At 42.8% G+C, this 18383-nt stretch overlaps 1 protein-coding gene across 2 annotated transcripts in view; it reads left to right on the forward strand.

The window, feature by feature from the left end:
• The window catches only part of extl3 (exostosin-like glycosyltransferase 3), a 40191-nt gene extending 21927 nt beyond the window's left edge, over window positions 1-18264 (forward strand). Inside the window, exons 2-6 of one of the 2 annotated variants that reach the window (XM_003446282.5) lie at window positions 1991-4611; window positions 6340-6467; window positions 12723-12867; window positions 12965-13093; window positions 15319-15528. In XM_003446282.5, coding sequence (XP_003446330.1) covers window positions 2473-4611; window positions 6340-6467; window positions 12723-12867; window positions 12965-13093; window positions 15319-15528 — 2751 coding nt within the window. In that variant the 5' untranslated portion in view covers window positions 1991-2472. Of the gene's footprint in view, window positions 1-1990; window positions 4612-6339; window positions 6468-12722; window positions 12868-12964; window positions 13094-15318 lie in introns of those variants that run through there. The other variant, XM_025899136.1, reaches the window with a different exon arrangement.
• Window positions 18265-18383: the final 119 nt, after the last annotated feature.

Genomic DNA, 18383 nt, shown 5'->3' on the forward strand with positions numbered 1-18383 from the left:
GGGAAAGATAGAGAGCACTTAGAAAATGCATAGAAAAGTGCTTGTATGAATGGTTGAATGAGGCATGTTGTATAGAGGTGGTTTGAGTGCTCAAGTAGAGTAGAAAAGCACTCCATAAGAACCAGTTCACTAAAACGTTGCAGACAAAATGGTTAGTTTATTCCAAATTGTTGGCAAAAAAACCTTGTTACTTTCCTGTGTTGTAAACCTATTTTTGAGGGATCAAAAGGAAAAAAAAAACCCAAAATATTTACACAAAGCTGCACACAAGTTATGAAGAAAAGATGTCTTCTGACCACAAAAACAAATCTTTTACAGATTTCCCTTACTGATATTATGCAACGTTTTCAGACTTGCAGCTTTCACAAACTTGCAGATCTATGGCAGTCATTTTAGGCAAGACGGGATCACATGCCCGTCGTGTGATTGGCCGGCCCTTTTCCTCATTCCTCTCCTTGACAGGCACGCTCACAGACAGATGCACAGCAGCTGTATTGCAGGATGCAGTTTTTCAGGGCGCAGTAATCTCTAAACATCAGAAATGCCAGCCACATGGATGCAGCAAGGCGAAGTGATCACTTGAAGCAGACAGAATGAAAAATGGCTTTTTTCCTCAGTTTGTTTTAAGATCTTATCTGCGTGCGCTGTGATCAAACTAGGCTGCAATGAAAGCGTTACATCCACAGATGTTTGAATCTACCAGTAGCCCAGGGAATAACATCCTTATCGAGAGGAGCTGTTATGTTGGCAAAAGGTAAACATCCCTTGCATTCATCTGGTCTCTGCGACTGTGTCAGTCTGACCCGCTTTATCGAGGCTCGCTCTCAGTGTTGTTGGTTTAGTAACGTATTTGATAAGGGCTGTTTGGAGCTTGGCCTCTTGCTCGACATCCTCAGGGCTTGTGGTATGATGGAGTTGTGGCATGCTGCTTCTAGAAGGAAACAGTCTGTGGTGAAATTTAGATTATGCTTATGATGTAAGAGACATTCAGGACTGTGGAAGAAGAGCTACTGTGACTTTTAGTATTGCTGGTTTTTGCCCTAGAGCTATCTTTTCCCAACATTTGCACACTGAAAATGCAGCTCCTGGGGTCTTTTTTTACCCTCTACTTTCTTTTTATTTTTTAACCAGTTCTGAGCTGTAAGGTATGCAAGGTTATTCTTGCATATACCTCCACTGGCCTCAGGAACTGAAATAAAACCAGCAACCCTACAGCTGGTTTCCTTTGTGTGTGCCTGAGCCTTTTTCTTTCCTGAGCCAGTGAAGATAATTCAGCATCACTCTCTGGGATAAACTGTTATCAAGGATGCTCAGTAATTTGAGGCAGTGATGAGGCTGGGATGCAGGCGGAGGCCTTTAATGAGATTTGCTCGAGGTACTCTTGGTGTCGGCTCGCTGTACGTTTGTAGTTTCGCAGCGATGGCTCTCCCTGCTTTTCTGCTCTTTCTGTGACTTTAAAGAGAGAAAACAATTGAAAGAAAAAGATACCTACCCCCTGGTATTTTGCAGCATACGGATGTTTTTTTTCTCCAGGCAGTCATGCACAGAATGCAGCAAAAAAAAAAAACAACTGGATAAGCTGCAGAGTCTTGCTCTATACAGAAATATTTATTGTAGCTGGATGTGGAAAGCTTAACTGTAAATATTCCATATACACAGTTATTAACTATATTTATATTTCTGGGCTTTTCACCTCTTGCATATCGAGGTAAACAAACTAGGCCGCCCTTATTAATGGGAAAGTGACAAGTGACCAACCCTGCTGCGGCTAATGAGTTTGCTTTACTAACTGCACCCAGCCTTCATCAAACAGAATTATACATTTCGCTCAGCTTTAAGTTTTGAGGTGCATAAAAAATGTAAATATTTTGCTACATTAAAGCTTAATGCCAAACAGCTTGTCTTGCAGTTAAACACATTCCTTTTTTTCTTGCTGCAGATAATTATTGTCATTCATTAGTTCTTTTTTTTCTGCTATTCTCCCTCTCAGGTTTCTGACTCGAGGAGGAGGAAGAGTGGATTTCTGAGGCACAGTCTCTGGAGAAATTTCTCATGAGGGGTGGATGAAAGATGGATAGAACCGGCCCCTCTCAGCTGTCACACTCTGACCTCTGAGTAGCTATGTATTCCCTGCATCACCCAACGAGGAGGAACCCCTCCCCAGATGTGGGGCTGTCTTCTCACCCAGAGTTGGATTAATAGCCAGAGCTCACAAAAACAGAATGGCATTAGCTTGTGCAGACTATGACTCATCAGAGTTCATATCAGAGTACAGGTGAGCCAATACCTGCAGGACTCTTAAGGAGAAGTAATCAGCCTTGGATGACCTTCACAGAAGGATAGAGTTATACCCCAGGTTTGATGAATTAGTGTCTATTCCACTGCCTTGTTGACAAGGTCGGCCATGGCTGCTGCTGATCGCCAGAGCAATGGTTCCCTGAAGGGACGAAGAACAGACTGAGAGAGTCAACAATGCAGCGTAACGGTGGCGGCGTGGGCGTTGGAGGCCAGCCGTGGATGTTTCGCCGCGTGCGTCTCACGTGGCTCAGTTTCATGCTCTTCTTCATCCTGGTCTTCTTCCCGCTTATTGCCCACTACTACCTCACTACCATTGATGAAGCTGGGGATCGCGACAAGCACATCTTTGGGCCCCGGCCTGGCGGCGAGCTGTGCGAAGCCAAACATGTGCAGGACCTGTGCCGTATCCGCGAGTCGGTCAGTGAGGAGCTGTTGCAGCTGGAGGCAAAGAGGCAGGAGCTCAATGGGGAGATCGCCCGACTTAACCTGCGCATCGAGGCTTGCAAGCGCAGCATCGACAGCGCCAAGCAAGATCTACTACAGCTGAAAAATGTTATCAGCCAAACAGAGCATTCTTATAAAGAACTGATGGCCCAGAACCAGCCCAAGCTGTCGTTGCCCGTCAGGTTACTTCCCGACAAGGAGGATCCGGGGCTGCCACCACCCAAGTCTCCACGCTCCTGCCGCCTGCGCTCCTGCTTCGACTATGCGCGCTGTCCCCTTACATCTGGGTTCCCTGTATATGTCTATGACACAGACTCCTACCCATGGGGGAGCTATATTGACCCTCTGGTAAAGCAGGCTTTTGTTGCATCAGTTAAGAGCAACATTTATGTAACTAATAACCCCAACATTGCCTGTCTGTATTTGGTACTGGTAGGAGAGCTGCAGGAGTCCCCCTCCTTCCCACTGCCATCTCCTTCAGAGCTGGAGAAGCAACTGAAAGCTCTTCCTTACTGGAGGTCTGATGGACACAACCATGTACTGGTGCAACTCTCTAGAAAGTCTATGACACAGAACTTCCTGTATAATGTGAGCACAGGGCGAGCAGCAGTTGCTCAGTCCACTTTCCTGGAGCAGCAGTACCGTGAGGGTTTTGACCTAGTTGTGTCCCCGTTAGTTCATGCCCTCTCTGAACCCAACTTTTTAGAAGTGCCACCTCAAGTTCCCGTGAAGAGGAAATACCTTTTCACATTCCAGGGGGAGAGGGTGGAGTCCCTGAGGAGCAGCTTACAGGAGGCACCGCCCCAGTCTTTCGAGGAGGAAATGGAAGGAGATCCACCAGCCGATTATGACGATCGCATAATCGGCACCTTAAAGGCAGTGCAGGACAGCCACTTGGATCAGGTCCTGGTGGAATTCACCTGCAAGAACCCGAGGCCAAGTTTGCCAACAGAGTGGGCTCTTTGTGGAGAGAGAGAAGACAGACTGGAGGTCCTCAAGGCTTCTACCTTTGCCCTGGTGATTGCTGCAGGGGATGGACAACTTGTAGCATCAGCAGGCTTTGGGATGAGGCTGTTTGAGGCTTTAGAAGTGGGGGCCATCCCTGTTGTCCTGGGGGACCACTCCCGACTGCCTTACCACCAGTTTATTCGCTGGAGTGAAGCTGCCATTTTGGTCCCCAAGCCCCGTGTAACAGAGCTACATTTCCTCTTGAGGAGCCTGTCAGACAATGACATGTTGGCTATGAGGCGACAGGGCCGCTTTCTGTGGGAAACATACTTCTCAACCTCAGAAAATGTTCTCAACACCATTCTGGCCAGTATCAGAACCAGCATCCAAGTTCCTGCTGCACCCATCAAAGAAGAGCCAGTTCATGAGATTCCTCACAAAGCCGGGAAGCTGGCTGGGACCGATGCCAACCTGGCCGACAATGGTGATCTGGATTTGGGTCCCGTCGAGACGGAGCCTCCTTATGCCTCTCCACGCTTTCTCCGCAACTTCACATACACAGCTGCAGACACCTACAGATCATGGAACCGGGCCCCGGGGCCCTTCCACCTGTTTCCTCACACTCCTCTTGACCCAGTGCTGCCCTCTGAAGCCAAATTCCTTGGCTCAGGTACTGGTTTCAGGCCTATTGGAGGAGGTACAGGAGGCTCTGGAAAGGAGTTTCAAGCCGCTCTTGGTGGGAACGTTCCCCGAGAGCAGTTCACTGTAGTCATGCTGACTTATGAGAGGGAGGAGGTCCTGATGAACTCTCTCGAGAGGCTGAATGGACTGCCATACCTTAACAAGGTAGTGGTAGTGTGGAATTCTCCCAAGCCTCCTTCAGATGACCTGCTGTGGCCAGACATTGGCCTGCCCATTGTGGTGAGTCTAGATTTTTTTTTTTTTTTTTTTTTACGTGCAAAGATTTATCTAAATAGCGTTGTTATAGTAGTTTTTTTTTTTTTTAAAGTAAGGAAATCATCTCGTGCTCATCCTTTCTCTCTGAAATGCAAAAAGGTAACCTGCGATGTTTGATGTGTCAGATGAAAAGTTTCTTCGAGTACATCAGGATCAGTCTCTTTGAAAATCTGTTGGAGTCCATACAAATTACCAGCAGCTTTACTAAAAGGATTGAAGAAGCTTGACACCCATGAATAATAAAATTTGTGCCTTTGAACTAAGGATGAAAAATCAAATATTCATGTGGTTCACATCCACACCATTACGTTGTCACACTGACTTTCTTCACATGTGGTGAGCTGATGGGGAGGTACTGAAGAATTTGGTGGTGCCAGACTGAAACTGATATACACAATCTGCGTCAGTGAATTATTTATATTATTAATTTGGTTAAATTAATCAACTACATTAGCCGATTAATGTGAGTCTTGATAGCAAAAAACAAGTTACATCCTTGTAACAAATTTTCCTTACAAATTGTAGATGACGATTAAGCATCATGCCCTCATGCTCACATCGATCTGTAATAGAGGACTCATTAGACCACAGGACCTTTTTCCATTACTTCAGAGTCCAGTCTTTATACTGCTTGGCAAATTGAAGCTTTTTTTTCCTTAGCCACTTAATCACTTGAGTTGTCTTTGCTTTGTGCATGTGAGAGTCCTTTTACTTTAACTGTTTAACACAGCTGTGACGTCTGCTTTCAATTTAAGATTTGCTTTCGCTACATTTTTAAGTGATTTTGCAGTCAAGGTTTCAGTTCACCACTATCCCTATTGCAAGTCGAAACACATTAATCACAGCACTAATTATCCAATGATTCGTTCTTACCTACTTACTTGGTTAAATGCAGATGGGAATGTCTCTTTCCTCTCAGTAGGGCAGAGCTTTTATACATGCAGAGTGTTACTGTTAGCTGCCCCCTTATTCGCAGGGGGGTCACCACAACAGGTAGCTCCACATGTTTGGGTACAAAAACACTGTCGAATCAATGCCCTTCCTGACATAACCCCGAATTGCACCAGGGATCTGTTGGTTGGAAGAATGTGTTAATGACTACACTGCAGAGTTGCTGTGTTAGAGCTGTATTAAAAAGGAAGAATGATGACATCGCAGTTTATTAAGTGTTCAGAAATGTTTTTACAAACTACTTTGCAGTTTAACGTGAAGACTCCACACCTCAGCTAAGATGTTACTGTTGTATGTGCTACATACAGTTCTGAGATTGTAATGGAGACAGAGCCCTGTGTTGATCAAGCTATTTGATCAACACATTATTTCTAGATTACCTCAAGCATCATATTTTCTGCATTACATTCCTGAAAAGGTTTTCATATGATGCACCAAACAAACACAGATACCAATACGCATCTGTCATCAGCATCATTACAGGCTGACTGATGTGGACTTGGGCTCTAACTGGTCTCTAAAATGCTCATTTTTGGCACCCTATTAGAATAAAGTGCACTTAAAGCACTTCAGCTTAACAGCTTACATCTAACAGCGATTTGCAGTAAGATACAGGAAACAGCGTTTTTAGAAGCAGTCACTACATAAGCAGGTACTACTAGATCTCATCTAGACTACTACTACTTCTCTAAAACGTGCCTTTTATTAAAGCTCTTGCTGCCTCTCCTCTCCTCCCTGCAGGTGGTCCGCACAGAAAAGAACAGCCTCAACAATCGCTTCCTACCCTGGGATGCCGTGGAAACCGAGGCAATCCTGTCTATCGACGACGACGCTCACCTTCGCCACGATGAGATCATGTTTGGTTTCAGGTGAAGAAAAATGTTTTTGCTATCGCCTGGTGCACACTTGTCATTTCATTTGGTGTTTCGGCGTGCTTATTAAAAGCGTATTAACCCACCGTGGAAATGTTGCTGCAACATTGAAGATGAAAAGTTGATTTAATTAGACTTTTGCGACAAAGATCAACAGAAAAAAAGTCCCTCTTAATTCTAATGTGATAGCAGAGCTCTAAAAAGGGAGCTAATTACAAATACTAAGCACAGTACTTGTTTAATTATTTTCATTTTTATTGGTGTTGTTTTGTCTTGCAAGTCATTAACTGGAAAAACAATTCATAGATAAATTAAAGATGATAAGTTGTGCGCGGTGCTTTTCTCAAGAAAAGTGCTTCTGAAGAAAACTGAACACAAACATTGAGCTAAATAGAAGGAAGGAAGGGAAAATGCTCAAAATAATGTAGAAACATCACGTTCATAAAAAACACTAGATCCGACAGAGAGACTGAACCTCCTGCTAGAGACCAAAGTATAGAAAATAAAAGGGAAATGTGCTGTCAGCGTCTTGCTCATACAGCACTCAGATGAGCTGAATATGAAGGCCGTGCTTAAACCAATTAAACGATCAAGCGCGCCGTTAAGTTATTTTGGTTTACAACCTCTCCCCTCTGTCAGACTTGTCTACGACTCGGTGCTGCAGCAGCTTGTCGAGGCAGGCAAAAACTCACTTGCCGAGCACGAGTACGCCGGGGTCATTTGTCACGAATTATCTCAAACTCCCCCAGAATTACACAGGAATGTTTCCCCATCTCCGCTCTCGCCAAAGAGGAGAAGCCATTCGGCAGCCGAGTGCGTTAGACATTTTAAGTGGTCTCACATGAACTCGTTCGAGACTTTAATGTGCTCTTTGAGATTTCTTAGCTCCGTGAGTCCAAAGTAGGAATTTCAAGCATCCAATTTGATGTATTGAAACACTTTTTGTGCACATTCCTGCAGTGAATCATAAGAAAAAAAGGCTATATACTAATGGAAAAGAAAATAATTAATGCTTGACAGGAAAATAGTCACATGCTTACTTGGCTAACAAGTTGAAACAGATGGATTTGAAAGGGCAGCATATGTACAGACTCTTGAAATCCAAACACAGAAATTTGTCGTTAATTCTAAAATAAAAGGGAACCATCACACAGTGTCTACATGTTGCTTAAGAAGTCTTCAAATATGTCAAATGCTCGTTTATGAATAAAAGCCATTAAATTATTTAATAAAAGTCAGTTTGGAGGCTCTTGGTCACAAATTTCAAGCACAGTGCTGCTGTTCTTGCACATTTTGTGCATCTAGGTCACTCACTGCATAGTTGAGGCAAAGCTTTAGAGTTTACTGACTGGGAGTGCAATGACCAAATATTATTATTGGCTGGCGTTTTCCCCATTGTCTGATTTTAAGCAAATCAAATGGCATTTATTGGTGTCTGATAGCTGAATTTTGCAAAATGTTACAAAATTGTATAAGAGCTGAAAAGGTAACAGGTAAAATGATGTCAATAAAGATACATGAGCTGTCTTAACTGTTGTAGCTTATGCCTATAAACCTCCCTAATGCAAAAATCTTCAATCCTCAGGCCCGGTGTTTACTTCTCAAAAAGTGTGTCGCTTTTGATTTGTACACTGCTCAAAGAAATTAAGCGAACACTCAATCATCACAGTGGAACACAAAACCAGTTAAACTTCAGGGATAACAATCTGTCCCGTTACGAAGCATAAACCAGAACTGGCAGGTCAGCCACTGGCACCCGCTCTCTTGACAAACGAGAGCTGGATCACACTGAGCACATGTGACAGGTGTGATGGAGTCTGGAGACACTGACAAATATTATCATGCCTGGAACACGATGTTTGAAGAGATTGGGCACAAGTGGCTGACCCGGCGCTTGTGGTTTTCTCTGGCAGTGGAACTACGTGCTGCTGGTCTGTGAGCACAGGTCCCACAAAATGCCAGGCTGTCATGCTGCCCTCACAGAGTCTGATCAGTCAGTCAGAAAACTGACTCCCTAATGGAGGTCATTTCAGCTTTTCCTCATGCAAGGGATGTTTTCAGTTATGGTCCTGCTGCTGTAGCTGTGTCCAGCTCTCCTCGTGTGGTCACTCATCTTCCTGCAAAACCTACTCATGCACAAGCACATATGGATGTTCCATCCTGGAGGAGCTGGACCATCTGTGCAGTCTGAATGGACTGCATGATACCAGTAGTGACGATAACAATACCAAAAATCAAAACTAGAGAAATATCACTTAGTAGGAATAGGAGAGAGCATCGGTCTGTGGCCATCAGCTGCAAAAACCACTCCCTTTTCTTGTTTTTGTCACAGTGCACATTCAATTCAGACTAGGGCTGGGCTATATCATACCATTCACGGTAATACCGGTGTAATTTTGGGCAACAATAGGAAAATGAAATATCGCGATAGAATATGGGTAAAACGCGCATGCGCAGTGCCTATGTTTACATACGCACATGGCGGCGACGCAGAATGAGAAGAGCGAAAGTGGATCGTTAAATGAAACGGATGAACCAGAATGTGTTTGTAAAAATGCTGCAACTTCAGTGGTGTGGAACTGGTTTAGCTTTCGTCCGTCAGATACATAACAAAGCACTATTTTTGGTAGAGCATGCTAGCGGGCCGTCGTTATTACCGTGTTGTTTGGAAAATACGGCACACTTAAAATCAATCCTTTGATTTTTCTGAAAATCGTCAGTGCCCCTTATAATCCCGTGTGCCTTATGTATGAATTCTGGTTGTGTTTACTGACCTCGAAACGATTTTATGTGGTACACGGCGCTCGAAAATCTGTCAAATGTTTCAGTACGACTTTGCTAAGTTACGAAGCCGCACCGCTTGATGGATTGTCGGAGCATTACGGCTATCGTAGGCAGGAGCCTCGCGGAGCGATACGTACTGTGCTTCAACATAATATTACTGTATTGTGTGTGTATAACCTCTTTTTAAGTTTTGTGGATATTCTACATGGTTTTGCTGAGGATATGTCGGCCAGTTTCCACTGGAAATGCCTTTTGGTTAAACTGTCAGCAAGGAATTTGCACTGTTAAATTTTTATATAACTTTAATCCACATAAAAAACAGCTGCTTGTTTAAGTGAAAATACAGGGTGGGCCATTTATATGGATACACTGTGATAAAATGGGAATGGTTGGTGATATTAAAGTCCTGTTTGTGGCACATTAGTATATGTGAGGGGGCAAACTCCTCAAGATGGGTGGTGACCTTGGTGGCCATTTAGAAGTCGGCCATCTTGGATACAACTTTTGTTTTTTCAATAGGAAGAGGGCCATGTGACACATCAAACTTATTGGTAATGTCACAAGAAAAACAATGGTATGCTTGGTTTCAACGTAACTTTATTCTTTCATGAGTTATTTACAAGTTTCTGACCACTTATAAAATGTGTTCAATGTGCTGCCCATTGTGTTGGATTGTCAATGCAACCCTCTTCTCCCACTCTTCACACACTGATAGCAACACCGCAGGAGAAATGCCAGCACAGGCATCCAGTATCCGTAGTTTCAGGTGCTGCACATCTCGTATCTTCACACCATAGACAATTGCCTTCAGATGACCCCAAAGATAAAAGTCTAAGGGGGTCAGATCGGGAGACCTTGGGGGCCATTCAACTGGCCCACGACGACCAATCCACTTTCCAGGAAACTGTTCATCTAGGAATGCTCAGACCTGGCACCCATAATGTGGTGGTGCACCATCTTGCTGGAAAAACTCAGGGAACGTGCCAGCTTCAGTGCATAAAGAGGGAAACACATCATCATGTAGCAATTTCAAATATCCAGTGGCCTTGAGGTTTCCATTGATGAAGAATGGACCCACTATCGTTGTACCCCATATACCACACCAAACCATCACTTTTGTTGTTCCAACAGTCTTGGAGGAATCCATCCAGTGTGGGTTAGTGTCAGACCAATAGCGGTGGTTTTGTTTGTTAACTTCACCATCCACACATAAAAGTTTGCCTCATCACTGAACAAAATCTTCTGCGTGAACTGAGGGTCCTGTTCCAATTTTTTCTGTGCGCCGATCTGGGTCATCCTCGTTGAGATGCTGCAGTAGCTGGAGTTTGTAAGGGTGCCATTTGTGAGTAGCTAATATCTGCCGAAGGGATGTTTGACTAATGCCACTCTCCAGTGACATGCGGCGAGTGCTATGCTGTGGGCTCTTGCTGAATGAAGCTAGGACAGCCACTGATGTTTCTTCATTAGTGACAGTTTTCTTGCGTCCACATTTTGGCAAATCCAACACTGAACCAGTTTCACGAAACGTAGCAAGCAGTTTGCTAACTGTAGCATGGGAGATGGGTGGTCTCGTAGGGTGTCTTGCATTGAAATCTGCTGCAATGGCCCGGTTACTGCGTTCACCAGATATCAACACAATTTCGATCCACTCCTCACGTGTTAACCTCTTTGACATGTCAATGGCTGTGAACAAAGAGAAACTTGTAAATAACTCATGAAAGAATAAAGTTACGTTGAAACCAAGCACACCATTGTTTTTCTTGTGACATTACCAATAATTTTGATGTGTCATATGGCCCTCTTCCTATTGAAAAAACAAAAGTTGTATCCAAGATGGCCAACTTCTAAATGGCCACCATGGTCACCACCCATCTTGAGGAGTTTGCCCCCTCACATATACTAATGTGCCACAAACAGGACTTTAATATCACCAACCATTCCCATTTTATCACGGTGTATCCATATAAATGGCCCACCCTGTACATTGATGGGGTTTTTTTCACTAATAAAGTTGTGGAGTTGTAAAGTATTTTGTCTAGTGTCAATTATATCGTCAGTTATATCGTTATCGCAAATTTTCAAATGTATATCATGATAAATATTTTTGGTCATATCGCCCTGCTCTAATTCAGACAACAGTCACCTCAAGGTGCTTCATATTGAAAGGTAACAACACCACAATAGTGGAGAGAAAATGCAAAAAATCAAAAAACCAGCCAAGCATTTGGCAAGAATGGGAAGGAAGAACTCCCTTTTAACAGGAAGAAACCTGGCAGACATTTGTCATGACTGTTTGGGATTGATTGTTGTCACTTTAATTTACACCACAGGGGCTGAAATGGATTCACAATAATAGATGCTTTCTAACTGGACAGATTTTTAATCCTAAAGTTTAACAGACCTGTTTATTTAGACCTGTGTTATACTCTGATGATCAAGTTCTCTAATTTCTTTTTTCCTTTAGGATTGTATTTCCACTGCTCAATAGTTAAGTTTTAAATTGGTTTAAAGTGGTTTATTAGAAGGCTCTCAAAAAGGCTGCTTATACATGTAAGCTATTAATGTATGTAGTTTTTGATTCAGAGTAGCAGTGAGGAGGTAAAAGGATACAGAACAGTAAACTGATTTTGATGTGTTTAGACAGATAGCATTATATTTGGTTCTAAACACTTAATTAGAAATAATCCAGCTTTAAATGTTTCCATTAATGTTGTGTATGTTGAGAGAGTCTGTGAGACCAAGCTCCTCGACAGAACATATCAATATCATAGTTTCTAACAGGGAAACTGTATTTCTGGTGTTAAAAGATGTGTAAACCTAAATCAGTCAGATGATTTATCCTGGCTTTGATATTGTCTCTTTGTGATTACTATCCAGTAGTATGCTGTAGTGGCACAATGGATCTCATTAAAGAAGTGCAAGTGGTATAAAATAGAGAGGCATGTAATCGTCCTTTGTATTTGTATTCATGATAAATATTATTGTTACAAAGACTCAAATTATTTTGTAAGAAAGATTTACCATATCAGTGAAGACGAGATTATTCTATCAGACGGCCTACAGAAGGACATTTTTTATTAGCCATAGCACGACACAGTTCAATTAAAAGAACATGTTTATACAACTGAAGGAACTGAATTCATTGCCAAAACAGATAATACAAAAGAAACAGTAAAAGTGGGTTTAAAAAAAAATCTCTATTTGATTGAATTAGTGCGTGCGCTGTAATAATTGGTGATTCATTTAAAATGTTAAGTTCTATTATGTAGTGCTTTCCCTGATATGGGCCACAATTTGTGTAATATGCTGCTGAGTGTTTGTATGTTGTTTGTTTGTTTGGGATGTTATAGTGCACTATCAAAGATTTTTGACTCCAGAAGCTGACGCTACTGTGCACATGTAGACACCCTGCATCTTAATTAACTGATTTAAATTTGAATATTTTGTTGACTTCTCTGGGTGGCTCAGAGTGTGGCGTGAGGCCAGAGATCGCATCGTGGGTTTTCCTGGGAGGTATCACGCGTGGGACGTCAACCATCAGTCCTGGCTCTACAACTCCAACTACTCCTGTGAGCTCTCCATGGTCCTGACAGGAGCTGCCTTCTTCCATAAGGTCAGAAAATGAAAACGGCTACACCCTGGTAGGTTCACATCTGGCTGTGTTGGAGCATATCATTTACATATTTCCCTTTGTCCTTGTGTTCTCGCAGTACTACGCGTACCTGTACTCCTATGTGATGCCCCAAGCCATTAGGGATATGGTGGACGAGTACATTAACTGCGAGGACATCGCCATGAACTTCCTTGTCTCTCACATCACCCGCAAACCACCCATCAAGGTCAGTGACAGAGCATGCAGTCTGGCTCTGGGGGCTTTGCAGCTCCTTCAGGACGTGGGTATTTATATTTCTGCCTGCTTAGCCTTGCTATTACTCAAACTGGCATATCCAATATTCCGCACAAATTATACTTTTTAAAAAACACAAGATCGAATCCGTGCGTTACGGCAGATTTTTTTCTCTCTCTTTTCTCCTGGATTTTTTATTGGAAGGACATTTATTACCGCCGAGCACACTTATGGCTAGACAAATAATTATAGCAATCAAGCTAGGGAAGCTGTTAGAAGAGAAATGTCATTGCAGCCCTCACTTTAAGTTCTTTTTGATTTAGTGGGGTGTTAATATTCAGGGGCGTTTCAGAGGGGAATTAAGGACGTCTTTGATGGAGTGTGTTGCATGACAGCGTTTTCACTGCTAGGAATAAGTCTTGTGAATAATGAATTTGGGGCAACTTTGAATGAGTCCTAAGTGGTGAGGGAATCTATTTTTCTTTAAAATAAGACAAATAAAGAAGAAAATAAATGGATTTTGTTGTACCACTGGTGAGGAATTGGTATCTTGTGCAGATTTTTAAAGCTTGTTTCTTCTCCTCTTCCTACAATAATAAAAACAGCTGCTAGAGTTTGCTTTGGTTTGTTGTCAGATTCAGTAGCTTGCTGCAATCTAGCTGATTGCACTAAAGTTAACATCAACTGTTTGCTTGTAATGTTTCAAGTTAACATTTTTTAAAACAAGCAACTAAAATACGATAAAAAGGTTTGACATTGATGGCTTGAGAAATTATACAATGCTAGAAACAAACGATGGACAAGTTTGTCAGGAAAGTCAGCATGGGCATGGTTAAAAACATGCTGTTTTTGCAGCATATAGAGTCATGTTTCAGTGTTGTTTTAATAGTTTCAAAATAACAGCAGACCACTTCACTGCTGCAATAACCTGATAAAAATGAGAGCAAATTGTAAATTAACTGGTATTTGTAGCACCTTTCTACTCAGGTGAGCGCTTTCTACTACAAGACTGAATCAAGTGCTTACGAAGAGTCACACACGCTCACGCTTTGATGGATGCATCCCTGGGGGAGTCAGGGTTCGATCCACCAACGTTGGTTTTATATTAATTTCCCTGTTCACCTTCTGTGCTCCCTCCGACTCTTTTTCTTTTCACGTGCAAAGTTTCCAAAAGTTGCTTCAGTTTTTCCAGCATCAACCATTTCAGCTACTTTGGAAAATCTACCAACCGTTACTGTAGGAAAACAGAAAGATTATCCTCTTTCTGCTTTGGCTGCGCGATCAAGCCTTTGTTTGCCCCTTTGTTTAGAGTAGATGTCCTACCACATTTGGCACAGGGCATCAGTGAGCTACTGGATCTTCCACAGTGCTCTTCACCATTGTCTTCGATACATTCACATCTCAGCGGTTCACAGCTGGATTCAGGTGTGGGGAATGTGGGGTTTAGTCGGTGGCGGTATCCTTGTGATCCAGGTAGTGCTTACACACCCTGACCACATTAACCTGGGCGTTGTCCTGCACCAGTATTAGGTCTGAGGGTTTCATCCCTGTACTGATGGCTAGAATCTCGAAGTCTGTGTGACCCACGTGATCACTGATTCACTGCCAAACTGGTCATGCTGGATAATGTTGCAGGCAGCACAAAGTTTGCCACGACATCTCCAGACTTTTTCACATCTGTCACATATGCTCAACATAAACCTGCTCATCTCTGCAAAGAGAACAGGACATAGGTGGGAGACTTTCCAGTTCTGGTGTTCTCTGGTGTTTGCCGATCAAGCTGCGCAGTGCTGGGCTGTAAACACAGGTCGTGGCACCCTCGGAAAGTCTGATTTGGACTGCTCCTCCTCTTCTTCCTAACAAAAAGGAGCAGATATTCTCCTTCTACAGCCCTCTGCTCACATCTTCTCCACACTCTTGAGACTGTGCTGGGAAAAACTGCAAACTAACTGGACAAACTAAACTCTCTGAAGTTTAACAGACTTTATGTTATACTGTGGTGACCACTGTATACTATATACGGTTAAAAAAAGGGGGGGGGGGAGTTAGCATGTATTAAATCATGGTGCATTTAATGATGATTAATGGCTGTCTAGGCTGTCTATTAATGTTGTGAAGCACCACTTGCTGAAACTACATATAATTACATTTCAGTAATGCATTTGCAAACTCAAGTTTCTTACATTTTAAGCACTAACCCCCTGCTGTCTATTTCAGGTGACGTCTCGTTGGACTTTCCGCTGTCCGGGCTGCCCTCAGGCCCTTTCGCACGATGACTCGCATTTCCACGAGCGACACAAGTGCATCAACTTCTTCGTCAAAGTCTACGGCTACATGCCGCTGCTGTACACGCAGTTTCGTGTGGACTCGGTGCTGTTTAAGACTCGATTGCCCCACGATAAGACCAAGTGCTTCAAGTTCATCTAGCGTCTGGGCGAACGTCAGCAAAGAGCCAAAAGCAGGGTGAACTGAAGGAGTGAAAATAGGAGTGAAAAACGGCACCTTCCACTGCAAGCAGTAATAAAGATGGATGGGTGGGCTGCAGGGCAAATGGAAAGTAAGCCCAGATGAAAGACAAGTTAAAAGCTGTTGGCTGGTGGTCTAATCAGCAACACTACTGAAAATGTGAAGAGTGGAAGCTGGAAGGGACCACTGCCAACAAAAAGAAGCCTTTTCAGTGGATGTCACTCTTTTTCCCCGTGTTCTCTAATCATGCTCAGTCATCAAACCACTAGCTGCAGATGTCATTTGCACCTCTTAACCGCCTGCTGAGGAACGAGGGCGGGGTGTACACAGTGTACAGAAATTCTCCCAGGTTAGCAACACCTGATAATGGGGTTGGCGAGTAACTGACAGATGCCAGGCTGCGTTTGACACAGCAGACTGTTAATGGTTTCAGCCGAGAGATCAAACAGCACACAGCCGCCACTACGCTTTTGTTTTACGGTTACAAACTGTACGTCTTGTACATGTATATGAGCAAAGCACTGAAGGTCAGAAGTATTTTATTGATCCTTTTTTTTAATGATGTCGTTTAAGTGTAAATCTTTATGTGGAGTGAACCTTTTCCACAACCCCTGCCTGTGGGAGATCAGGCAGGACCTCGACTGAAAGTCAGCCCAATCATGTTTTAAGTATCGTCAAGTGCTCAAGGGGGAAAATTCACTTCAGCGGTCACCATAATGCCTCAAATTTGTCATGAAAACCAGCCACCATTTTGTCATTTCATATTGCTTACATGATCTGCACTCAGTGGAAGTGTTCGAAACAGCTTGATTTGTTTTTTATACTATGATGTTTGTAAAATTAGACGTTAAAAAGTAGTATCGGCTAATCAATGTTCCCAGGTAAAGTGCAACAAAGTCAAGAATAACAGCTGCCAAAATCAACAAAATATTGACTTTATTATTGCTGAAAGTTTTCAGTGACGTTCAGAATTATAGGAAAATCTTAAAGAGAACACTGATATTTTGTTTAAAAACACTTATTTGTGGAGCAGGATATCAATCCCTTTCTCCAAACAGGCTCTTAAATATCAAATCAAAGCCAACAGCTGATGACCCTAAAGTAGCATAAAATAAAGACTGGAAACTACCGTCGCTCTGCTTAATGGTACCAAATACTGCCTAATAGCACCTGTAAAGCACACTAAATAATCCAATGGTTCTCAAACTGTGGGGCTAGCCCCACTCTTGAGGCATAGAGCCACTGAAGGTGGGGCTTGGAGGACAAGGAAGGAACTCCGAGCTAAAGTGAATGGAGATGGTTTTTGTATTGTAAATAAATTGACGCTATGACGCTGACATTTATTTTACTTTAACATTAAACTGTTTTTATTGTCACAGACAGGTGGGAGTGATTGAGTGTTGCGTTTGATTCGTGTATTGCTTTCCACCTGCTTAGTACTGAGGATTATGGCAGCGGGCTTGTGTATGTTCTCTACAAAGGAAATAAAAAGAGGAGGGTGATGGGGAGCAAATAACGTGTAGTCAGGTCCACGACACTGTACAGCCAATCATATTCAACCTTGTTAACACACAGCAACGAATGAGCTTATCAGCAGAAGGGGTAAAAAGTATTGAGTCATAACATTTGCCTGGCTCTTTAATCCCCCTTTTACAGTTGATAGAAACCGTACACCAACAAGTTGACATTAGCAAACTTGACGGTTGTAAAATCCTGGCCTGATGGGCGGCTGGGTTTGTATACAGTAGTGTAAAACCCTGGGTGTTGGGCATGTTATAAAAGCTTTGAGAACCATTGAATTAACCCTTTTTAATTCATTTTATGGGGAGATTTGCTAAAATATTTATACCGTTTCCAGTCTTTGCATTAAGCTAACAGCTGCTGGCTGTAGTTTGTTCAGTCACAGCAGGGAAAACGGGTGTTGGAAACTATCGCAGACAAGTTGCACTCATCAGCCCTGACTGACTCAGATTGATTGCAGTCAGTTACCACAATCTGTCTTCATTTGTAACTTAGGCAGCACTTGTATGTAAGCCTTTGCCAATCTGTCAGAGAGTGATTGCATTCGGTTGAAGTCACACCACGACTGTTTGGAGACGGGTTGGGTTCCAATAGGCAACCGTTGCAGTCTCCTCGGAATCAAAAGTGTTTGCCCAGAGTTTGAGGGTGCTGCTTACTCAACCTGTAGGCAACCAGTTGTAAAAATGCAACAACATAGTCACAAGCAGGTTGCCATCCTATTTTTACTCCAGTGTGACCGAGCCATAACAAATATGAGCTTGCTTTCCACCGGCAGGCAAGCCTGTTTTCTAAACTGTACAACTATCGTCTTTAAACAGGTCTGACTTTTCAGTACAGGTATTCAATATGTTCCACCGTAATCACGCCATCCCTCTGCAGAGAACTCTCCCACCTCGGACAGAAAAGTCACTTTACAGTGTCGCCATATTGGTTTCACTTCATCTTCGACTGTTGCTTGATGAATGTTTTCTTTGCCAAATAGGTACGTTGTCTGCTGCTTTCCAGCGTAGTTTGCAGGTGCAGATGCTTGGTGAAAGGATGCAGTCTGGTACACCCACTTCCACTCTGCATGGTACTTGACCAGGAGTCAGTCCACTGGAGCTCAATCCATCATGTACGAGTGCTTTATTTGACCTTGTCAAGACTTAATCCCTGCAATCTAAATAAAAGGCAGAAGATTTCTTATAAATGTCATTCAGATTATGTTCTGTGAGGATGTTTTTATCAAACAAAATGTCATAAGGCCAGGGTTCCTGTGTATTTATTGAATATATTACTGAAAAAGATTTTTGTTT

Source organism: Oreochromis niloticus, linkage group LG15, assembly GCF_001858045.2.
Source record: "Oreochromis niloticus isolate F11D_XX linkage group LG15, O_niloticus_UMD_NMBU, whole genome shotgun sequence".
Classification (NCBI taxonomy): Eukaryota; Metazoa; Chordata; class Actinopteri; order Cichliformes; family Cichlidae; genus Oreochromis; species Oreochromis niloticus.